Source organism: Sus scrofa, chromosome 16 (genome assembly GCF_054392235.1).
Source record: "Sus scrofa isolate SSC_HxYL_T2T_F1_AM1 chromosome 16, Sscrofa_HxYL_maternal_Yorkshire_Landrace_v2.0, whole genome shotgun sequence".
Taxonomy (NCBI): Eukaryota; Metazoa; Chordata; class Mammalia; order Artiodactyla; family Suidae; genus Sus; species Sus scrofa.
The window spans coordinates 88,352,530-88,377,224 of NC_139398.1; the positions used below are offsets into that span (position 1 = coordinate 88,352,530).

The 24,695-nt window shown below is 51.6% G+C and overlaps 1 protein-coding gene across 1 annotated transcript in view; it reads right to left on the reverse strand.

Moving 5' to 3' along the window:
- Positions 1–24,695, reverse strand: part of ICE1 (interactor of little elongation complex ELL subunit 1) — a 58,751-nt gene that overhangs the window by 16,880 nt on the left and 17,176 nt on the right. The window contains exons 4-14 of the mRNA XM_021077125.2: positions 24,141–24,159; positions 23,308–23,419; positions 21,594–21,670; positions 20,615–20,652; positions 18,121–18,203; positions 17,860–17,899; positions 17,456–17,512; positions 10,582–10,668; positions 8,367–8,776; positions 1,830–6,485; positions 519–687 (exon numbers count right to left, since the gene is read on the reverse strand). Of these exons, the coding sequence (XP_020932784.2) occupies positions 519–687; positions 1,830–6,485; positions 8,367–8,776; positions 10,582–10,668; positions 17,456–17,512; positions 17,860–17,899; positions 18,121–18,203; positions 20,615–20,652; positions 21,594–21,670; positions 23,308–23,419; positions 24,141–24,159 (5,748 nt within the window). The remainder of the gene's footprint in view (positions 1–518; positions 688–1,829; positions 6,486–8,366; positions 8,777–10,581; positions 10,669–17,455; positions 17,513–17,859; positions 17,900–18,120; positions 18,204–20,614; positions 20,653–21,593; positions 21,671–23,307; positions 23,420–24,140; positions 24,160–24,695) is intronic.

Sequence of the window (24,695 nt, forward strand, 5' to 3'; positions counted from 1 at the left end):
ACTTCCCGGTGGTGGGGACGCGGGAACCCTCTCGGCCCCATCGGCAGACACACGCGGCAGCCGTGAAGGGCAGCCCGCCGTGCCATCCCGCCCGGAAGCTCCTCCTCACGAGCCCAGGACGCCGCCTTTGCGCTTCTGCCCTTTCCGGGCAGTGACCCGGCGGAGGGGTCTGTCACCTGAAGAGGATCCCCTCGCCTGGGCCTGGAGGAGCTGCATGAGGAAAACCGCCCACGCGCAGGGACGAGAGCCACTTTCACACGCGAGGAGAGACGTGCGCGCGGATGTACGTCAACGCCAGGGAACAGCGGGACGGCTGAGGCCCTGCGCGCCCGCCGGGGAGCGCACGCAGCGACGTGCCTTTGAAGGACAGACGGCGACAGACAACCGAGCTGCAAATCCGGATGCGAGTGCAGTCAGGGGAACCAGGGCAACGCAGGCCAGGCGACCACAGGACGGCTCCCCGGCCCCCGCCCCGCTGCCGCCGCAGAGGCGAAGCGGGAGCTGTGCCCGCGACGTACCTTCCTTCAGCAGGCTGTAGCAGAACAGGCGCGCCCTCTCCAGGTCCCCCAGCTGGCGACACACGCCCACGTACACCCTGCACAGGGCGTGGACGTAGCTGCGCTCCACGGACGCCTTCTGAAGTTTTAGTTCTGAGAGAATAGAGTGCAGCAGGCCCTCTGCTAAATGCTGGAGGAGGAAAAACAAAGGAAGAGGCAATGTAGCTGACACTGAGCCTGAGCCTCCCGCAGAACAGCAAAGTGACAAAATCCAGTGTCTCTTGGGAAGCTGGAAAAACACAACGGGCACTGCCTCCGAAGGTAGAGGCCAGCAGCCGGCGGGGTGGGGTGGTGTCACAGGAGGTCTTTAGCCGGGAAGCCGTGGGGCGCAGGGGGGGAAGAGGGCCCACACCGCCGGCTGCCTGCCATCGCTACCTCCACGCCACAGACTGTAATTTGTTGGGTTCTACTAAAATAATCTGTGTGTGTAGTAAATCCACTCTAACTCTACTCCCGTTCTTGTTTGTTGAACTGCACTGTACTCTACACATTTTCTGTTTAGATCTGAAAATACTGGGTAATGTTTTCCTTGCTCAAGAAAAGCAGCCTTAAAGAATTTAGTCACTTGAAAAGAAACATCTTCTCAAAACTACCTGTCCTGCTCTTCATGCTTTCTGAAACACAATCTAAGAACAATATATATTTCCATAACTGTAGTTCCAAGGATGAACAAATAACCAACCAGGCATAACCCATGGGGTGCTGGACGCTGTCCACAGTGTCAACAGGGGTATCGGAGAATAAAAACCAAAGAAGGTTCTAATAAACCACACAGGTAAATCCCCACAACACCCCCCCACCGGCCTTGAAACTCAGCATCTGCTCCTGTTTGACTGGTGATGTACAGTACTGGGGGGGGAGGACAACGCCGACACCCCCACACACTATCTTTCTCATCCCAAAGCTCCCAGATGTGTATGAAATACTATTCACGGAAAACAAGGGAAAAAAAAGGCTCACTGTTAAATTGCAATTTGATGCTCTGAAGTAACTCATTTTGAGCCTTTAAACATGCCAGACTCAATGGGAAATACGCAATTTAAGTCCAGACAAACACCTGTTCCTTTAAAATTTTATTTGATGAATGAAACTCATCAAATCTCCAAGTCCTATCACCTCTCAGACGTGTGCAACGCTGGCTGGAGCTAGTGCAGGCCAGGTGTCCACCTCTGAGATGACAGGTGTGCCGAGGGCCCCCACCACTTTGCCAACAGGAGCACCTGGGCCCCAGGACCCCCCACCCTAAGGCTGCAGGGCAAGCCAGCCACGTACCTTTTTCGTTGTGCTAAACTCATAAACGACTTCTTTCTCTTGATCTCTCATCACGGGCTTTTTGGAGATATTTCCCACATACACGTGGCTGCGAATGACGGGCAGCAGGTCGAAGGAGGCCTCTGCGATCCTCTTCAGGGCGTCGGCCATGGCTCTGTCCTGGGACTCCACGGTCTCTTTGGGGCTGGGAGGCGTCTGGGGGAGGGTGCCGGCGGCCGGAAGGGGACTGCCCTCCTCCTCCGTCCTGGCAGCTTCAGCCTGAGGGACGCTCCTCCGGAGGCTCCTGCCCAGCGCTTCGGCGGGGGGCACTGGCTCCGGGGACTCGCTGTCCAGGCGCAGCCTCTTGGCGCCCCGGGGCGGGCCGGCCGCCAGCGGCCTCTTCCCCGCCGAGTCGGGCCGGGGCCCCAGATCCCTGGCCTTATCCTGCCTCCCGTCCCCTGCGGCGCTGCCGCCGGCTTTCACGAAGGCCGTGGAGGCCGAGGTGATGGCTTTGAAGCCTGTCGCTGGGCACACGGGCCCCGGCCGCGTCTTCCCGTCGGGCGGGGCGCGGGCGAGCTGCAGGTTCCCCTTGAGGATGCTGAGGGTGCGGGCCCTGGCGGACAGCTCCGGGTACATGGTGTCCAGGATCTTCACCGAGTTCTCCTGCGGCGCCGCCACCGCGGGCTGGGCAGGCGTGAGGCGGGGCAGCCGGCCGGGCACCGGGAGCGCGTGCTTCGGGGTGGCCGCGCAGAACTGCAGAGGCGACGACAGGACCCGCTCACTGGCGGGCGCGGCGGGCGGGGACGGGCAAGGAGAGGGCTGCCCCGGCTCCTCCGGCAAGGGTGACATCATCGCGGGCACCGGGAGGTCGCAGAGCGGGGAGACGGGGGAGCCGGGGCTGGAACTGGAGACGAGCGGCGAGGCTGGCAGCGCGATGCGCGGCGGCGTGGCGACCAGGGGCGCCAGCAGAGGCGGCAGCGGCGGCCCCACCTCCTGCCGGATCTTGCTCAGCGTGTCCGCGCAGCAGTCCGCAGGTGTGGACGTGTCCGCGCTCGCCAGGATGGTCTGCGTGGGGTTCCTCTGGGTTCTCGGGGTGCCTCTTTCCCCCGGAAATGATGGAGACGCTTCCCCCTGAGGAGCTTCGACTTTGCCTGATGCCACGGTCTTCGCTGCTTTGCTGGCCTGATCTCTGTTTGAAATCTTCGATCGGTTCTTGGCTTTGCCAAAGGGCTCTAGTTTGGAGTTGTAGTAAGTGTGATCGGAGGGAACAGTCTGCGACTCAAAGTTCTGATCGTATATCTCAGAACTGATCCTCACGCTGGGTTTAACAGGCCTGTTCCGCAGACGACTTTTATCAAAGTTAGCGCTCTGACCACTGCTCGCAGCGTCCTCCTGGGTACCTGCCACCTGACTGCCACCCTGGGGCTCCTGAAAAGCAGCCCCGGTCTCTGGGGACGTCTCTGCAGAAGGAACGGAAAGGAAACCAGCTCCCAGCCCTTCTGGATCCGGGGACACAGGGGCGTCGTCAGAGGCGTCACACAGGATCACCTGGTCCATGCTGGGCATGAGGGCCACCCCGTTGATGATGGTCCAGTTGTCCCCTTTCTCGATGACGAGATTTTGATCCTTATTTATCAGCACACTGATGACTTCCGAGGTCACGGTAGAGATCTGACACTGAAAGGTCATTTCCCCCGGCCCGGCCCCCGTGTCCGCACACAGGCGTTCCGCCGGCGGGGCCTCCTCCCCGCTGGCCGCTGGCCCGACCGCATCCACGGGGGTCTTGGAGCTGCTCCGAGCGGTCTCATGGTCGGACTCCCCGCCAGTGTCCGAGCCGACCGTGGGCAGGGGGGGATCTGAGGGCGGAGAGGAGGGGCTGGTCGTCTCGGGAGGGGGGACTGGCTCTTCCGCACGCCCTGCTGCCGCGCTGTCCTGCACAGTCAAGAGCAGCAAGTCATCAGCGCCTTTCCCCCCGGCCTCCTCCTGCCTGGGCTGCAGCTCCTGGCCGATCCTGGTCAGCACCTCGGAGAGCGTATCCAGGGAGCACTGAGCAAGCGCGGCCGAGCCCCGTAAAGGACAGTCCTCTTCCTCTGAGTCCACCCACTCTTCAGAGGTGTCAAGTGTTTCTTCCTCGCAGAGCTGCTTTCTGTATTTTTCTTCTGATGGCTCACTTGGCTTTACGTCCGTGTTCCTTCCTTTGCTTCGGGTGCCTTTGCTGGAACATTCTGAGACAGAGTCCCCTGAACTGTAATCTCTCAGCTGACAACTTTCAAGAAAGGTGACGACCTCGGAGGTGGAGAGCCGGTCTGCCTCGGAGGGCGTGCTGATGCTGCAGGCGCGCAGGGCTGAGGTCAGGTGCCCCACCTCCTCGGACGGCCTGCGCTGGGCCGCCCCTGCACCCGCAGCTCCCCGATCTCTTCCAGAGGCATCGTCGCCCGCACGATGCGGGCCGCTCTCCAGCGCAGCCAAGGGCTCGTTCTCGCCCTCGCTGCAGCTCGGTGCCTCACTCTCTTCCACCTCAGGGTCACCACCCCCTGCCTCGCGGATGCCACTGTAACAGTACAGGGTGCCAGAAAGGCTACTCTGCGGGGCGGCATGCTCCTCCGTGTCTGCTCTGCCCAACGCTGGTGAAGAAGTGGGCCCCAAGGTGCCCAGACCTTCAGAAGAGGCGGGACCAAGAGCTGGAGATGGCAGCTGCAGATGTGGGTTCGGGCCCTTCGGTATCACAGGCAGGCCCTCTGAAATGGCCAGGGCCTCCCCGGCTGACCTGACCACATCTCCACAGGGTGTTTCTTTAGCAGGAAGACCCCTGGGCAGTGGCACCTCTGGGGCTGGACGACGTGTGTCCACACCCAACCCGGGCGAGTCCAGGTCTGTGGCCTGAAGACACGGGGTCTGCATCTGCGTCTCTTCCCGTGCTGTGGCTTCTGTCACCACGTCTTGTTTGGGGACTGGGACGTTCTGGGAAAAGACAGACAATTTGCCATTTGTGGGGCCACGGGAATTTTCCGCTGGTGAATCAAAATCTAACCTCCTCCCCGAGGTGGGCGCTCTGGGGCCGGCCCCCCGTGGAGCCGGCGGCTCCCGGGCCCTCTGTGCTGGGTGCTCTCTTTCTCCACATCCTGCTCCAGAAGCCGCTCCAGGCCCGCTGGTCACGTCTGCCACTGAGGGAGGCTCAGGCCCAGCGGGCCTGGGGGGCCCCCAGCGAGTGCTCTGCGTGGCTTCAGGCCGGGCCTGCTTGGTGATAACCGACACCTGGTTAGGCAGCAAGGACACCGTGGCCCTGGACCCCCCAGGCCTGTCACCCTCGCCGGCACGTTCAGGCTTGGATGCCGACTCTGTCCTTTCCGAGGATGGTGTGGCCTTGTGTGACGGATGGCCAGTCTTGTGTTCTGGTTCGGGTCTGGCTCCTCGGCTCTCCTCACCGCCCCACTGAAACAAAGCGCTACGGTGCCACCACATGCTTTTAGCAAAGCCAACGCCATTCCTGACCAAGCCCGACTGCGGCCCTGCCGACAATGTGAGGTCTGACCTGCTTGGCACCTGCCTCTCACCCAGCCTGTCCCCCGTGGCTCTCGGGACTACCAGCTGTGGGAGTGAGCAGCCATCTGCACTGGCTTTCGCGAGTGTCCTCCACCCCAGCCCGCTGTTCCTCTGACCGTTAGAGTCACGTGCCCCCGCCCCCGGGCTCAAAGCCAGTGAGCCGCTCTCCAGGTGGCTGTCCCCTATGGGACGCTGCGGGGACTCGGCATGTACAGCCAGCAGGTTGAACGTGGTGGCTTGTACTTTGTGTTGCGAGCGCAGCAGCTGGGAAGGGCCTCCTTCAGCAGGCATATGAGTATCTTCGTCATCCTCCAGCCCAGGGGGAGACGGGGGGTGGCTGCAGAGAGAGGAGGCTGCCGAGGCCGAGGAGGATGACAACACGTCCTCAGGGCTGAGCCCTGCTGCCACCGCTGCGGCCCCCACTACTCCCTGCACAGGGGGCTCTCCTGAAATGAGACCTGGCGTGCCTTCTCTCTCCTTCTCCAAGTCTCTAGACGGTCCCTGCAAATGGCCAGAAAGTGACAGACCACCTGATTCAGAAGTGACCCCATCAGCCAGCGCCCCCCTGGTCAGCTCTGACCCGAGTGACCCCATCACTCTGGATCCCGGGGTCTGTCCTTCAGAAGCACTGGGCTCATGCGGCGGTCGAGGGCCAAGGTGGGGAGGACGTGAGTCAGATGTGCCCAAGGCCGGGGCCTCCCCACGAGCCAGGCTGCCCAGGGGTTCAGGACGTGGCTTCTCCGTGGGCACTGCCCTGTCCGCATCCCTGACCGCTCTCTGCCTTCGCGCCTCATCCAAAATGCCCTTCTCTGTGTCGCTCAGCAACTCGGATGACAACGTCCAGGATGTCTCACGAGCGAAGGAGAGTGTGGCCGAAGGCTCTGTCAGTGCTGCTGTGAATGTCCCAAACCCAACCGTGGTCACTTTGCTGACCTCCAGGGCGCTGAGAGCCTGGGCGGCTTCCTGCGGTTTCGGCTTTTCTTCCCATGTTCCACCTCCTTTCCTGTTTCCAGATGAGCTAAAACCGTCCCGGGATGCGGGCGTGTCACCCTCTGAGACAGACTCAGAATTCCTCTGCTGGACTTCATGCATTTCACTATCACTGGAATCCGTACACTCTCCAAAACAGGTTTCCTTAAAAAAAAACCAATTGTGCTCGTTAGTTAAAGACCAATTCAACCAACTCAATATAACGATCAGTTAAATGCATTAAAAACCACAGAAGTGCCCACTTCCCGAGCATCTGAGGACAGGGCGGTCTGCTCCCGGGCCGGATGGGCGCGTGGAGAACAGCTCTGCATCAGACCTGCTCACAGAAGCCGCTTCTCCCCCGAGTCCCCACTCACACCGCCTCTCCCAGGACAGAGATGCTTCCAGGTTCTTCTCCACAGGCACCCTCGGGTTAGGCCCGTCCTCTAACCTCTAGGCCCTCCCCCTCCTGGGCTCTGCCATGCGTCTCCTGGTAGCAGAAGCTTTCGGCTCCCGCTGCCCGGCCCTGTCCTCCCCCGGCCCCAAGTCACCCCTCCACGTGCCTCCGACCCAGGCCCAGAGCAGCCCCCGTCCACCCCAGGTCGGCCCTGGCTCTGCCTGTCACCCTGCAGACGTCTTTGGCCACACACTTCCTCACCGCTGGTGCTGTCCCCCTACTGTTGTCATCGAGGGTCCCACGCCCCTCCCACAAGGCCCTCCACCTGCACAGCCCTTTTCTCCTCTTCAGCTCCAGAAACCAGCCAGGACTCCCTGGGGCCCCCTCATGCCTGGAGGGAACAGCTCTGTCCCATGCCCACCAGGAGACCTAAGCTGCCCACCGTCGGCCCTGCTCCTGGCGGAGCATCCGCGCTGGCATGAACATGCTCCGACTAGAAAATCCGCCCTCGGAGTCTGGGGCACCCTGGCCTCCTGGTCTCCCTCCCCTGCTCTCTTCCTCCCCACCTCTGCCAACCACGCGCGGCACAGCTCAGCAGACAGGCTGCTCGCTCAAGCTCCGGACCTCGGCGGCCCAGTCCCCACCCCGTCAACGCCCAGGCTCCCGTGCGAACGCAGAGAGCTGCCGAGGCGCGCCTCCCCTGGCAGCGGTCTCGGCTCTGTCCCGACGCCCCCACTCCCCACCCTTCCTACTGTGACCAACTTCCAGGTGGAAACCCTTCGTCACGTCCACTTCCTCCTGTCCGTCGAGGCATCCCACTCCCTCAGCATGAAATGGAAAGTCCACAGGACACACGGGCTCCTGGGATCTGGTCTGCATGCATGTCCCCCACAGCGGGCCCACCTCAGTCCTGCACCCCCTCCATCCTGGGGCACCACCCCCACCTGGCCTCCCATCTACACCCCCAGCAGTGCAGGCCCCACCACGGCCTGCCCCCGATGGCCCCACCGCCACACAAGATCCAACCACGCACAGCCCTACCCAGTATCACCTCTGCGTCCCGAGTCCAGCACCGTGGCCACAACCCACCAGACACGCGGTCTGTTTCCTGCATGAAGCAAGGGACTCAAAGGACTCATCTATCCTTGAGCTGGAAAGTATACAGACCTGCTCTGTCAAGACCAACTTCCTAAGAAACTGTAAGAAACCATCGTGCAAACACACGAAAAGCTGCTGAATTCACCGTGCGCTGGCTGGTGGAGACCCAGCAACGCGTGCTAACGGGCCTGCCTGCGTGCTCTATAGGCGCACTCCCATCTCTGGAAACCCCATGCCGACAAACGCTTGTCGACGTCACTGACTTCCTATCTGCTACGCGTGGGCACGAGAGCTGAGAAAAGTCAATGAAGACAAGGCGCCTCCACAGGGACTCACACAGAGTAAGGACGCGTGGGCCCCAGGAGGAAACGAGGGCAGTCGTACACCCACGTGGACACGGAGGAGCCCAAGGGCCCGGGCGGGCCTCACCCAGCTCTCCCGCTCCTCCCCAGGCCCATCGCGTCGCAGCGCCACGGCCCTTCTGAGTCTGGCTACCACAGCAGGGTGGACAACGGGGCACCTGGTACTGCAAACCCAAAGCACCAACTCACAGGGGCGAGCGCAGGTGGTAACGGGCCCGGGCGGGGCGACGTCACGGGCGGGGGGGAGGGCACGGGGGACAGAAGAGGAGGTGGGAGCTTGAAGAAGTCCACCGCGGCCTGCAGGTCTTCATCGAAGCAAGGGTCATGATCAGAAAAGTCCATGCTGTCCTCGTCATTCCTCTGCCCTCCAGGCGCAGGATCGCGGCCCCCCTCGAGCCAGCCATCCCCGAGGGAGGCTGCTCCCCCAGGCCCCTCCCCTGCCACGTCTTTATACTCGGAGAAGTCGCCCTCTATCTCCATGGACAGTTCCGCCAGGCAGGTCTGCACAGACGAGGCCCTGAGAGGACTGCCCCCTGCTGGAGGGGCCACGCCATCCTCCCCCAGCTCCCTGGATCCGGAGTTTTCTTTGGCAGGTTCTTCTGCAGGGGGAGAAAAGTGAATTATCAACTTATTTATAATATCAAAAAACCTTTAATAAAGAACAACCTTATTCCAACAGTTCAAAATGCTTGCTGCAAGTGCAAGCAGAAACACTTTTAGGAGTTCCCTGGCAGTTCAGTGGGCTAAGGATCTGGAGTTGTTATGGCAGCAGCCTGGGTCACTGCCGTGGCGTGGGTGTGACCCCTAGTCCAGGAACTTCCACATGCCGTGGGAGTGGCCAAAAAAAAAAAAAAAAAGAAAGAAAAAGAAAAAAGAAACCTGTTAAAAGGCAATCAGTTCCCTCCTGCAGAGTATGCGCCAGCACTTGCGTAGGCTCCGCGTCAGTACGGCCCTCGACCCGCGCCGAGGAGACAGGCTGATTGGAAAGGCCTCCGTGGGCAGCCACGGCAACGGGCCTCATCCTCTCGGAAAATCCTTCCACCCAACCAGCAGCATTTGGGAGAAACAGCTTTCTGCATAAAAGCTGACAGGGAATCCTGTTCTCTCCGTCTAAAGTCAGCCTGTATCTAGCCAGCCCATAACCATACTGGCATGGTCCTCAAATTAAGGGACTCTGACCAGGTCACATAAATACCCTGCGGAGTGAGGCGACAGAAAACTACTAGTTCTCTTTGGGTTTTGATTTTGGTAAACGAAGGTTGGTGCTAAATGTTAGTAAAAAACCTGTGTCCTGGGAAATAACTGGAAGTAACCATCCATCATATTTAAAAGCTGCAAAACACATTTTACAGAAGGACCCGGGGCTCCTTGGAGCAGTAGCTGATTTCAGGGCTGGGGAGGGGCACATGCAAGCGGGGCCTGAACCATCTTGCTGGACCAGACGGTCAAAAGGCTCTGCGAACAGAAGGGGATACACTGAAAAGGCCCAGGAGCCACAAACTCCAGACGGCGGCGACGACCACACGTGGAGCCACGTGAGCGATAAGGTAAACAAGGCAAGCACTGAACTGCAACGCCCAGAACAAGACAAATACCTATGAGACTGCGCGGACAGGAGAAAGTGAATACAGAAGGAACTGGTGCAAAGGAACAGCTCTTCCTCACGGAAGACTCCCCATGCATACGTGGAGGAGGAATGAGGGAAATACAAAAACCCCACTGTTAGCCAAGGGGGTGATCGAGCACACAAGACCCATCACTAGATGCTAAAATCCGTGGGCTACCGTTGGAGAGCAGCAGTATTTGCAGTGCCAAAGTACCTCCCTCAGACAATTCATCAATGACTTAGGAGGAAATACCTTTAACAGAGGAAGGGACCTCAGACAATCACTCAAAGTTAACACTTCCAGCGGTACCGCACACGGCAGGGGAGCGCCTGCCAACAACGCCCGGCCTCACCCTGATACGAGAAAACATCAGACAGGCCAACAGGCTCTCCAGCAAAGGACAGGAGACGAGGCCAGGCTGACACTGTCAGACGGGGGCGGCCAGTAAAGGAAGAATGGCTGCTAATCAACATGGGTCCTAGGACAGGAGGTGACACAAGCGGAGAAACGGTGCAACTCGGGCTTCTGCATACACCTGCCACACACGCCTTCCCCTACACCTGTCCAGCTTCTGCGAACATTCCCTGATGAAAGCTGCTTTGGAAAAATTAAAAGCCAAATGCATTCGCCGAGTCCCACTGGAGGGCGTGGAGTCCTGAATGACGGAAAGCACCCGTCGTCTCGTGTGCTTCTCTCCTCTGTGGGGATGCGGAGAAACTGAGGACTAAAGGCATTCGAAGCCTGGGCTAAGCATTTCTCTCACAGGCAGGAAAGGTACTTCTGGAAGCGCCTCTCACCTGGGATACATCTGCTGCCCTCGCCAGGCAGTCTGTGAGTTGTGTTCACACAGAGCCAGAGTTCCTTCAGAAGCAGTTTCACTTTTCCTATGAAAGAGAGGAAAGATTTAAGTCATTTGGCTCAAACCACGCGAGGACAAAACATACTCCTGTGAAATCGGGATTTACTAGGGACTCAGAACACTAGAGAACTTAAACATCTCCCCAGTTCAAGTGCTGCACGCAGTTCAGCTCGCTACTGATGGAGAGAGGACTACTGGCTCCAGGGGGGATACAGGCTGCGGTCCACACACGGGTAGGACTCCAAACACCACATCTACTTGGTGTCAAAGGCCTTTATCACCTTATGGATGCGTGGGATAAATAGCTGCTGGTCTATGTGTTTCCTACACAGAGTGATGGGGGGGGAGCACAGCTCTAGGGGCGACCTAAGCACTCAGGGCTCTGTGCGTGCCACAAAGAGCAGGACGGAGGTACCCCTCACCCCATGAGGTTATCAGAAAAGCCATCAGAGCTGACGTGCTGTAATTAACCTACGGATCTTCAAAGATCCTGGAAAATTCTTCAACGGCCTTAAGGGAAATGGGAGGAGACAAAAATGTGTGTGTATAAACACACGGTGGGGGGAGAGTCACACACACAGGAAGAAGCTTCGATAAGGCACGTGAACGCTTTGGAATTTTTCTCAACATTTTTCAAAGGGGTCTGAATTCCTAAAATGGTTAAGAGCCACTGGATGGAGCTGAAAGGCAAAGGGCAACTGTAACCGAGACAGGCCTAATGAAAGTCACAGAACACTGGCAACACCATACTATGGTTTTGAAGTGAATTCAACGTTAAGAACACACATTCCCCCAAACATTCCCAAACAGAATACATTCATAAAAATATATTTACAGTTTGTATCAAATATGCATAAATGACAACCCAGACTCATTAAAATTTAATTAAAAATAGCATTAGGTATTACATAACTTCAGGCCACTTCGAAGTGCTATTATAGTTTACCTGACCTTCTTAAATTAAAATGAATCATTTTTATTAAAAATACTGAAATCTTTCATCCAGTTCTAGAGAGGCTAAAAAGACCAACCTTTTAAACCAAAATGTCTCCAAAGAATCATACATTTTGGAATAGGTCAGCCCTAGGTAAGGTGATACACTACACCACACCAAAAAACAAAGTCCACGGAAAGAGGACCAGGACAAGGGACAGAGCAGTTTCAAAAGCTGGGCATTTCCAACTTCCCCTGAGCCAAACGAGCCACAGTTCCTATGCATGAGGCACCTCTACTTTTGAGTTTGAAAAGTCTGTGATCAAGTAGTTTATCTACAGTGCGATTTAACCTACCCAAAGCCTGCTTCCAAACACTGTAATCCCCTTTGCTTAAATGACCTGACCAGGATCCCTGCTTATTACGTTTGCCCAAGCAGCAAACAAGGAACCTTAAAAAAAAAGAGAAAAAGTTAACTTTTCTATTCTTACAGCGGCTACCGAGCAGAGCCCGGCCTATTCTACCCGAGCGCCCGCTCGTTCCTTTCAATCTGACCGCGCTCCATTCCCAGGAAAGCAGAAACCACCTTCGCCGCCGTGGCATCACGACTCGGTTACGAAAACCTCCTTCGTCTGAAGAGCACACGTCCCCCTTCCTGTAAAACGCCTCCTTTTTCGAAACCTAGCCCTCTGTGAGGACAGGATTTCTGGACTCTCCTACCCTCCTGACGTGTCAGTTTTCACATGAACAACACACTCCTTTTTTTTTTTTTTTAATGGAAGTTTCCGGGCCAGGGATTGAATCCGAGCTGCAGCTGCAGCTACGCCAGATCCTTTAACCCACCGCGCCGGGCCAGAGAGCAAACCCTGCACCTCTGCAGTGACCCAAACCGCTGCAGTCAGGTTCTTAACCCACTGCACCACAGTGGGAACTCCCAAAGAGCACACTTCTTTACTCATGCGTTTTAGAACTATGTTTTAATATCTGTGCAGAGTCTGGCTCAGGATTTTTCTTTTCAAAAATTTAATTATTATTCCAAACATATCTTCTTTCTGCTAGGCCTTCAGCATCTGGCTTCATAGTGTATAATTACAAACACATGTGGGTAAGATTCTCATCCCTTGAACCTTTAGATCCAGGAACATAGTGTTTATGTACGTGTTCGGGGGCTAAGAGTTGTCTTCAGCGAGGCAGGGCACACTGCTTCCAGGTCTCTGCCCAGGCAGCCGACAGGTGAACGGGCTGTGGGCTGTTCCTCCTCCATCCCTGTCCCGACAGGCCAATACGGTACCCTGCGTGTTCACCGCACATGCCGACGCCGCCAGCACGTCCCCAAGCTACCACACTGTTTCCCAGCCATCTTTTCCTTTTTCTATATAGAAGGCCACATCATTAAAAATTAGGACAATCTGACTCGTCCTCATCAGCATTTACAGCTCCGACTCTGTGTCTGCTCGGCTGCACGGCTTAGGGTCTCCGGTACACACAGAAGGGGTGGGACAAAAAGCAGCCGTACCTTGTTTCCAACAGTGACTCTGCTTTCAGTCTTCCACCTCTCTCAAGTTCAAAATTATTTTTCTCTTATTACTTAAGCAAATTCGTTTTTTAAAATGAGGAATGGGTACTGAGTTGAGATAATCACGTCATCTTCCTCTTAACCAGCTGTTGTGGTATTCCTGAGATAAATCCTTAAGTCATAATTTATCCATATTCTAAATTACTAACAGCTCTGTTTTCTTAAAGTCATATTTAGTATTTTGGCAGCTGTATTCCTAAGTGACAGCTGTGAGTACTGAAGCTCTATGGATGCATATTATTCTTAACTGGTTTTGATGTGGGGTTAGGCTAATCTAAGAGATGTCTGAGACAGAAAGTACTCCACATTTTAAGTTCGAAAACCCAACAAAATAATAAAATACATCCCTGTCTGTTTTTCACTGACGGCTGCTCACCTGCAAGCCACCTGGATCTTGCATGGTATTAGATCTTAAACTATTTCTAAAAATTTCTTTAGGTTATTTTTCTGCTCAGGATTGCAATAACCCATCTGTCAATTTGAATATGTTTTTCTATAAAATGGTCCATTTTATGAACTTAATAAAAAATGAATATAAATTTGTAAATTAAGAAGTTCTCCAAATGTACTTTTACAGCTTTCTCAGCCCTGGTCCCATTAGGTTTCTGTTCCTCCCTTTCTTGATCAGATTTGCCAAAGAGTTATCAGTTTCACCAGCATTGCAAAGACCCAGTTATTAGTTTTATTTTGTTTGTTTTTTGAGGGCCACAGCTGTGGCATATGGAAGTTTCCAGGCTAGCGGTCGAATTGGAGCTGTAGCCGCTGGCCTCCACCACAGCCACAGCAGCACAGGATCTGAGCCACGTCTGTGACCTACACCACAGCTCACGGCAACGCCAGATCCTTAACCCACCGAGCGAGGCCAGGGATCGAATCTGTGTCCTCATGGATATGAGTGAGATTTGTTTCCGCTAAGCCGAGATGGGAACTCCCAGTTAGTAGTTTTAATAAGCCCAAAGCAAATGCTTTGTTCCCTATTTCATCAGCTTATGCTTCCATCTTCATCAATTCCACTTCCTGTTGCTGCTGTATTTTCCTACCTTCTCACATCATTCGCTGTCTGTAAGTCTTGCTTTCTGACACAATCGCTTCAGACCACACACCACTGAATGCTACACTGGCAACATCTCGAAGATTTTAATAAATACTGCTCTATTTTTGTTTACTTCCAAAACAGTTCAGTATTTCAGTTTTTATTTTCTCTGTTATCCAAGAAGGGTTTATTTGTGTATTCAGTTATCAGTGTGGGGGAGGGTGTAGGAGAGATTTTTATTAATATCTTAAGAAATATCAGTATCTTATATCTCAGATTATAACTTTTTGCTGTCTAGTAAACAGTCAGCTTTTACATAACCCTGGAAAGTATTGTAAAGATCAGTTTGTGGTTAAGAGTTACATGCAAAGCATCCGTCCTGCAGTCATGACTCCAATTCCATCTCCTCTTCTGTTTGCTTTTACTCCATGTTTCTGAGAAGCACACTGAAGTTTCCCATGAAAACAGATCCAGCTTCTCCCCCTGGACTTCCCAGGCATTTTACTTGACACAGTTCCATGCTCAAAGGTCATGAGAATAGTATCTTCTTGAAGAATGGTGCCTTTAATCCATCTAGATAACTCCTTTAATCCATGTAAACGCATTTCTAGGCTCGAACTGTTTTTTTGCTTTAAGTTACTAATTTCAAGTTAATTTGCTTAGAATTTCTTTATCCCCCTCTATTAAATCTGCTTCATTTGATTTTAAATCTAGCTGCTATGAACAAGTCAGAGATGGAGAACATACATAAAAGCCAGGCTCTACAGTTGGGAGGCTTTGCTAATACAAATGTTACATCCAACTCTCTTCTCTGGGCAGTGTCCTCGAGTATTTCTTGATCACATTCTCTGACAGCTCTGCTCTCCCCTCTGCGAAGTGCTAGATGACGGTTCCCACATCTGGCTCTGGCTCCGGAGTCTCTGATTTCCCCGATACCTTTGGCGTCCTTAGCTGCACAGCACGTGCTCAGAGGCATCCCCGATCAACCCTCGCGGTTCGTTAGAGCAGCACCCGGCAACCCAGCCCTTCCAGGGCCCGTAGCCCTACGAGCGCACGGCTGATACCTGAGCACCCCTCCCACCCCCCCCCCCCGCTCGGATGCCGCAGCGGCAGCCCCTGCTCGAGGGACATGGCTTCAACCTTCAACACTTGCTTCCTGTTCACGCCCTAACACTGTTTCCTCGAGGGCTACGTTTTCATGAGTTTGGTGCCTTGCTTTGCTGTCGCTACTTTCTCTCCGTTTTACGTGAACGCGGAGGCAGGTCCTCTCTCACTGCCAGAGTCTGTTTCTTCAGCCTCCATTCTGAGTCCTGCTCCTCTGGAAACAAGCGGGGCTTCTCGCTTCAAGGACCTACAGGACCCTGCCTGGGGGGTGGGGGAGCAGGGGGACGCCGCCGTGAGCACTTATTCCGCAAAGGTCTGGTTTTCTGGGACCGGGAGGGGCTCGCCTTCAGATCGAGCTTAGGAAACTCAATTCCGGACACTCACGTCCACTCTGGGTTCTCCCGAGTCCCGGCCAATAGACACTTCAGAGAGCGAAGCGTTGGGCCACAGCCTCGGGACAATCGCCAGAAAGCCCTTCCCAAACCAGGAGGCTGCAGACCTTCGTCCCTGGTCAGCAGGGGAGTGGCCCGGCCGAGCTGCGGAAGGCCAGGCTCGAGCCGTCAGAGCTGCTTCCTGAGGGGGCGACGTTGCCCGCCACCAACCGAGGCGATCGGCTTTACAGCTTTCTTGTTCAGTTCTGGTCCTTTTTGGCTATAAAAGAGAGCTATTTCTTTTTTCTTTTTTTTTTTTTTTTTCCTTTTTAAAACTCTTTTGCCATTTTTATTAGAATTTGAAAGAAAGGCAGCACTCGGGCAATCTTTTTAAAAGTGAGGCCAGCCCAATTCCCCTTCCACCTGTCATAAATCTCTTTCGAAGTCAGCTATTAACAGACAAAAGTGTTCAAGATATAGTTAAGAACTGGGAATTAAATCCATCAAGGTCCATGGCTAAAGAATCAGATTCCTAAAGACTTCCTTCATTCATTTATTTATTTGGGAAAAAGTCAAATAAACAGCGTGCCTTCTCTCAGAATGAGGGCTTATTTTACCAAAACAAAAACCAAAAAACATTTTACTGGAGGTAACAACTAGTTCTTTGAAGAAAAACCAGACAGTAAGGCTAGTGAGCAACTAACTATGGAAGGGTGAGGGTTCTGTCTTAAACAGTAAAGCCTGTGAGTAGCTGACCCTCAAACCAATCTGTCAGAGTCCAGAAGAGACGACAACTAAATTCGGTGGCTGACTGCTGGCTGGGAAGGGCCTCTCTTGGCAGCATCTACTTCTCAAAGCCCACTTCCCACACATCCGAGTAGGAAGAAGAGTCAAAAGCACATGGACCTGTCCATCAGTGATAGTGATAAACAGAGAATGGGGGCCCAGGCAACGGAAAAGCATGAACGGGTCGTCTTAAGTCTTGAGCTATGGATTAAACGAAATGAGAGGAGGAGGAAGAAAAGGTACCGGGGACTGCTGCAGAGAGGCCCTAAACCTGCACCAACAGCAGGCTTAGTCATCTCCACCTGGGAAACGCTATGACGAGCAAATACCGTATTTCCTTATTTCCTATTTCGATTTGCCCTACCAAAAAAGTGCACGACATGCAGAGCGGACACCAACCATCTCCTTTTCAAAACTGGGGACAAAACACAAAGACGAAGTGAGTGGCCGGGGTTCCACGGTCGGCAGAAATATGACGCCGAAGTCCCGCAGCCCTGCTTCCCGTGTCAGCCCTTCCCACCCCACCGGGCGGGTCGGGACGCTGGGACGTCCCCGGCCAGTGACCACCGCTTCGCCTCGCCCTGGAACTTTCGGCCTTCCCTAAATCCTCTGGCTTCTGAAAATACAGCCGAGGGCTTGGACCCCACCTTCCCTGCCCGACTTGGACCATCTGTATATATTCGGACCTAAGAAATTGAATACATTAACTTGGAAAATGAAACCTTATGAGGAAACTACACTTATTTACTGAAAAGTGGGGAAGTCATACCTCTTCTGGTTTTTCTTTCCCAAACAATGCTGCTTTTGAATTCTTTCACTGTTGTTTTATCATATGGCAAAACGATAACATACACACATCTGAGGAGGACAGGAAAGAGGATGTGGCGGCTTCTAACAAAACACATTTAAGCCCGGGAAGTCCCACAACCACGGCAAAGAGTAACAAGCCACTTCCTAAACCACTACAAGTAATGCACAGAGATTAAAACTAAATTCGTAATATACTCACTTTTATCGATGCTTCCATGAGACTCATTCGAAATTTGTGTTCCAATATGTCTCAACTCTAAAATGTGGGGGGAGGGAAACAGTTAAAAAAAGAACATTGCATGTCAAAACAGATTTTTTTTTTTTTTTTGTCTTTTTAGGGCTGCCCCCACGGCTTATGGAGGTTCCCAGGCTAGGAGTCTAATCAGAGCTGTAGCCACCGGCCTACACCACAGCCACAGTAAGGCCAGATTCGAGCCGTGTCTGAGATCTACACTATAGCTCACGGCAATGCTGGATCCTTAACCCACTGAGCAGGGGCAGGGATTGAATCCACAACCTCATGGTTCCTAGTCGGATTGGTTAACCACTGAGCCACGACGGGAACTCCAAAACAGAATATTTAAGTATTAACTGAATACTCACCCTTTTCATTTTTTTGTTTAGAAAATTCATCAAGTCTTTCCTGTGAAAACAAAACATGAGCACCATTTTCAGTGGATAAAGCAGGGCAGCTGGTCCAGATGGATCGTCTGGGGGGGCGACCCAGGGACACAGCTGACCGTGCTCATCTGGGGCCTCACAGCTGACTGGGCCGTGAACACGCGTGTGCACCCCGGCCCACAGAGGACACGGAGGAGCCCTGGCGCCGGGACCTCGCACGTGTGCACCACCGCCACCTGTTACCTGCGTCTTCTTAAACTCCTTCTCAAGAATCTTCTTTTCATTCCGAAGTTGCTTGAAGTCCTGAGTTTGCTTGACAGCAGCCTCTTCATTTCAACAGGACCGTGAAGAGAGAACAATGATTTACTGAGAGTGTAACTACGGCCAGTGAAACACTCAGAATAAAGAATCCGTTAAGCGCTTTCCTCCTTTCTTAACATCCGAAACGCATTTTGTGACACGTGGCTGTTGTGTCATTACTCTGTCGGAGTCAGGGATAAAAGCAGGGATGCTCTTTGTCTAAACGATTCTCTACAAAACCAAAGAACTGGCACAGGCCCTCAGAACCCTGTCCAATCCCCACACAGGCCAACCCAGACCCTTTAGGCAGGAAGATACCCAATGCACAAGGCCTTCCTTCCCTTGTTCTTCAACAACCCGCAACGTTCACGTTTCAAGATAAAACCTTAATGTGTGGTTTTATTCACACACAGTTCTGCATCAGGCGGGGTGGGGGGTCTTCTCAGCGCTGTGCTGTTACTCCTTCCGGCCTGGCCTCGCTCTTCCTCAAGCCAACTATCCTAAGGCCCTAGATCTTTCCTACAGATGTACTTTTTTCGGGGGGGGGGGGGCATTTTAGGGCCAAAACCGAAGCATATGGCGGTTCCCAAGCTAGGGATCAGAGCTATAGCTGTTGGCGTATACCACAGCAACAGCAACACAGGATCCAAGCCGCATCTGCAACCTACACCACAGCTCACAGCAACGCCGGATCCTTAACCCACTGAGCAAGGCCAGGGATCAAACCTGCAACCTCTTGGTTCCCAGCTAGATTCGTTTCTACTGCGCTAAGACAGGAACTCCCAGATATACTTTTAAGGCATCTTTATCGCTCTTCTGTGGACCTAAGGCAAATTCTTAACTCGAATTTTTGCTTCTGAAGCACTGAATACCTCAAATATTACTATTAAGAATTCATTTGAGGAGTTCCTGGGGGAGTTCCCGTCATGGCTCAGTGGTTAATGAATCCAACTAGGAACCATGAGGTTGCAGGTTTGATCCCTGGCCTTCTCAGTGGGTTAAGGATCTGGCGTTGCCGTGAGCTGTGGTGTGGGTTGCAGATGCGGCTCGGATCCTGAGTTGCCACGGCTCTGGCATAGGCTGGCAGCAACAGCTCCGATTAGATCCCTAGCCTGGGAACATCCATATGCCACAGGTGTGGCCCTAAAAGGACAAAAGGCTAAAAAAGAAAAAAAGAATTCATTTGAATACGTTCATACACAACTGCTAGGAAGCGTGAGAGCTGATAACCACGCCAGCGACCGTCCTCCTCGGGTTCCTCTAACAGCTGAGGACCTCCCACCTGACTGTTACGACCTATCACTTGCTACAAAAATATTTTTGTCACATGGAAAATACACTTTTGCTTCAAAGGAAGTCTGCTGTAAAAGCTTCACGTGGTCTCAGAGGCTTTTTAGAGCCTTTAAGAAACTTTCTCAAACAGAAATGCACCTCCACACTCACGTGGGAGAAGGTGATGCTTAGGAAGAGCTGGGAGGTGTGCCTGCTGCCACATACCCCATGTTTGTGCAACACTCAAATCACAGGAAAAGTCATACGCTAAATATTTAGAGCTTAAGCCAAAAACTGGGCTTAATCTAGGCAAGTTAATGACTGGAAATATATTCAGCGGCTTCTATTTAAATTCTGGCTTCATGCTTGAAATGAAAACAAACACCTTCTGCAGCAGGAGCTATGGGTGCTGACCGAGTGAGCGGCAGGGCGGGAGAAGGACTAAGGGGCTGCCTGGTCCACGCTGGAGGGAAAGGAGGGCGGGAACCAGGCAGGAGTCTCGCAGGGCCCCACGCGTCTCTACAGGGGGAGGTATTTCCACGTCACAACCACCCAAAAAGGGGGAAAGAGAGGAAAAGATCTTGACTCCAGCCCCTGCCAAGGGCCTTGGGCTGCTGCAGGAGGCCGGAGCAGACCCCCCGCCCACGGCCTGCTCGGGGTAGACCAGAAGGCCCTGACCAAACGCTGGGGGGAGGGGGCGGGGGGCGGGGACCCAGCAGCAGTCCCCAGGGCAGGGACCGCATGGAAACTGCTCCTTGCGGGTATCACAACCATCCCAATACATCAGGTTGGTGAGGACTAAAAGGAGTAACCTTCCCGCTCATCATTCACTTCATTAGAAAAACGAGAAGGCCCCGTGAGATGCAACTTTCAAAATGAAGTCCCTTTCTCAGCTGCTGCTTTTGACAGTGAACGTCTGAGCGCTGCTCGTATTCTGAGTGAACGTCTCAGGGGTTTGCCACAGTCCACTTCCCGGATACGATCCAGGAATGGAGAAGGAACACAGCGTTGGAACCTCATCCTGATGTACCCTAACGCCCTGGGAGGCGCTGGCACAAACCAGCACTCGCTCAACTGCTTGCCCAAGTACTACAAGCCTGGCCAGTTACCAATCACCAAACAAAAATGATGACCTCATCGGCTGGGTAACAAGAATGTCAATTACCTTCCAGCTTCTTCACCTTGGCTTCTAGTTTCTTCTTCCTGACAACATAATTTTATCCATTAAAATGGTTAAAAAAAGTATTAATGGAAAAAATACATGACAACTTTGTAGTTTATGGCCTATGTTTGTTTAAAATTACTGAAATTTATATAACAAAGAAGGTGTCAGTCAACAAGTATCACACATCAACTACTGAAATTATCAGCAACTGCTCTGAAGGAAGACTTCAGAAAGAAGAGTTCAGTGTGAAACATGTGTAAAATGGGTTATAAAATCTGTATTTTTCTAACATGCCATGCCTGGAACGTCCCCGGACCACCATGGCCTCATCTCTGAGCCAAGCTGATGTGTTCAGACGGTCAAGGTCGCCTGGGGTCCGTCTAGCACCTGGTTGGGAGGGGTTGCTTTTGGGAGCGTGTGCGGCCCACACCAGCATCTCACAGGAGAAGCGGCTAGAAAGTGCCCTTGTTTGAGGACAGACTTCTGAGTCAGAGAAGGCAAGAACCCCTCGGAGACAGTCTCCACGTTCCTGGACACGGCGTCCACACTCAACTGCTGTGTGTGCAGCTAAGTTTGGTACATGACGGGATTGTGGCAGTAAACAGGAGCAGACACCCATTCCGGATGCTATCTGCCAGAGGGCTGCGACCAAGAAAGGAGACGGTAGCTACGTTTTCTCTACGAAACAGAATTCAGATACACACGCATGCACACATCCGGACAGAAAAACTCTCGTGGAGTGCTTTCGTGGGCCGGCCTTTAACATCTGATGGTTTCTTTAATCCCATTAATCCTTCAGTGCAGATATGGTTTCCACTTTACAGATTCGGAAACCAAGGTTGAGAGGCTAGTTCAGGATCACCCAGTTAACCATGGCCAACAGAGCCAAAGACAGAGAAAAGAGAAACACTACTGAGTTAAGCATCGGCCACTTTCACAGACGAAACCCTAGGTCCAGAGTAATTTCCAAAATACATACTGCGCATCGGTTTTCAAGCACTCTTCCTTCACACGAGCGTATTCCTGGTGGGTATCCTGATACAACTTCAGAGAACTCTAAAAAAGAAGTAAATACATTACCAACTTGAAAGTCCCTGACCATCAGTGGTACCTGCTTGCGAACTTACTAAGCTGAATTACTATCACTGAACAGTATATAGTTAACCAAATGAATACGTCTGATTAGGCAAGAAAACAAATTATACGTCACTGAACATTTTTTTTTTTTGGTCCTTTTTTTTTAGGGCTGCACCTTTGGCATATGGAAACTCCCAGGCTAGAGGTCGAATCAGAGCTGTAGCTGCCGGCCTACACCACAGCTCACGGCAACGCCAGCTGTGAGCCGTGAGCTTAACTCATTAAGCGAGGCCAGGGATCAAACCCACAACCTCATGGTTCCTAGTCGGATTCATTTCCACTGTGCCACGATGGGAACTCCTCATTGAACATTTTAACCAGATATAACCAGATTCTTAGCAGAGGTGACAGGATTAACAGTCTAATCAAACAATAAAACTTGAAATATACTACTTTTAAGGTAACCCCAAATCTTCAGAATATTGAATAGCTAATATTTGTCTCAACAAAACCTAAAGAAATGTGAGAGCTTAATAAACATAAGCTATTATTACTACCATGCAAAAATACAAGACAAATCAATATACTTGATGACGACTGGGAAAGCTATGCTAGCACTAATCAATACGCGTACCCCACGGGCACTGCAGAATGGGAAAGAGACGCAGAGACACGTGTGACATAGCATAACGTGTACATGACAGTTTTTCCGTCGCTCCGAGAGACAGGCTTTACCCCCTTTTTACAGATGAGGGGTCTGAGGGTCCAGAAGGACCATGTTCTCTGAGAGCCTCAGTGAAGGAGCGACTGTCTGGGTGTATTACTTAGGTCTGACTCCTCCTGCTTCCTCCCAGGTAAGGCTGATGACATGACTCTGCAATCGGAGGCAGACACAATTCACTCCTGTGACTGATTCTGTTTAACTTTCACTGCACAGTCAAATATATTTCTTTACGGAAATAGGAAAACCAACCACTGCTCAAGTAGGTAAACCCCAGAGCAGTGCAGGGTAGGAACACCATCAAGTCAAGAAGCCAGGAATCGTTCCAGTTTGGCTACGACTTTGTCTCAAGCAAACCACCTCGCTGTACTGGCTGCAGATTTTTTTTTTTTTAAATCCGTAAAAGCCACAAATTGTCTTCTAAGGCTCCAATAAAGAGTAAACCAAAACTTACAATAGAAAATAAGTTTACAGCATTTAAAATAAATTCTTTCACTGTGACTGTGTGATTTGATTTTGAAATGAAGAATATTACTGCTCTAATTTTTAAAAGTTAGAACCTTTACATGTTATTTTACACTTAAAGCAGTAAAAATGTGATACGCAGTTAATGCAGGAAACACAGAATCACCAAAATTCACAGCTAAAAGGTTCCTCTACCGAACCTCTCAAAAAGTATAAGCAGGTAATACGGCACTACAGAGCTACTAACTACTGTTAAGGACCAAACCAGAAAACAACAGCTAGTTCAAGGTTTTCTAAGTACAGTCACTCAGTCTTGACTATCATTTATTTCCTCTGTTACGACCTAAAATGCGCCTTATCCCAATTACATGAAGTAAGCAGATCTTAATTTACTGAAGATAAACCTTTGCAGGAAAATTACTGTAGGTACCTTTTTCTCTTCCAGCTCTGCTTTTAAAGATCCCAGTTCTTCCTGACACTTCTGCAGAGGAGAAATTTTTTGAAGCATCTGTTCCACTTGGTGATGGAGAGTACTATTCTCTCTAAAAATGGACAAGGCCTTCGGGTTATTATGCAAAAGTACCTACAGTGAATTATCAAATACATCTACTGATGAGTTCCAATGTTATTTCTAACTAAAAGAATAAACAGAAGAACCTCTCTTTTTAAGGCATTCTCTTTACTTACACCAAAATGATGTACATGATGCTTATTTCTTCGGCATTATAGTCTATTTCTAACAAAAGCACATCGACAAGCCACAACAGATTCTCGACCTACTGGAGAATACAATACCTGGACAATCTGCCAGGTACTTTGGCTCTTCCAGGACTGAACTCACCATGGATTCAAATTAAATGACAGGCAATTTTGTGATTCAGTTAATAATCACATTTTGCCTTCTTCTTGTTGATAAATGAAATCAGAGAATAAACCAGTACTAAATTCCAAGTAAGACTATTTTAAATTGTTTAAAATACACACAATTGTCGAATTCACAGAGACAACGATAATTGACAGCCATAAGCTTCGTCTCAATGGCCACAGAGTTCCTGAGAAGGCAACACGAGGCTGCAATTTAAGACCTTAGTAAGAATTTCATTTGGACAATTTAGCAGTAGGGAGAAAAGGAACCTTCTTTATTATAAGCACCAAAGGACAGTACATATGATGGGTCATTCTATGCGGCACTTTGTTGAATCGGTGTAAAAACCTAGTCTGATAAATGTCTACCCCAAGTCGATACGAAAACAGGTAGCTTACCTTCTTGCAAATTGCAGCTGTGAAGCTTGTTAAAGAAAACTCTGACAATTTCATCTACCGGCGCTTGTCTGAAAATAAGTCACTTCAAAACTGTCTGTAATAATTTGTGTTCACTGCACATACAGGAAAGATCAGAATTTCTAAGAAACAATATTCGACACTCCATCTAAAACAGTGATCGAGCTTTTTACTGAGTTACTCCTGTTTATTTTAGCATGAACCACAAGTCAAAATACCTACCTCTCTGAATTAAAAGATTCCTGCTTGAATGCATGATTACTATTAAATTCCAAGACTAAAGACAAAGCACTATGTAACTAATGGAAACCACCTCGAATCCTGTATATATCAGAACACCCAATGATCCTGTCCTTTTCTCAGAGTCCAGAGCATAAATTCGAGCAAACGAGAGGTACTTACTGAAACCACACACACACACACACACACACACACACAGAGTGAGCAATGAGAGAAGAAATACAGGGAGAAGAGAAAATCTAGAAAAACTTTCACTTTTACAGTCTACACAATTTGACAACTTCATTTCCCATCAGT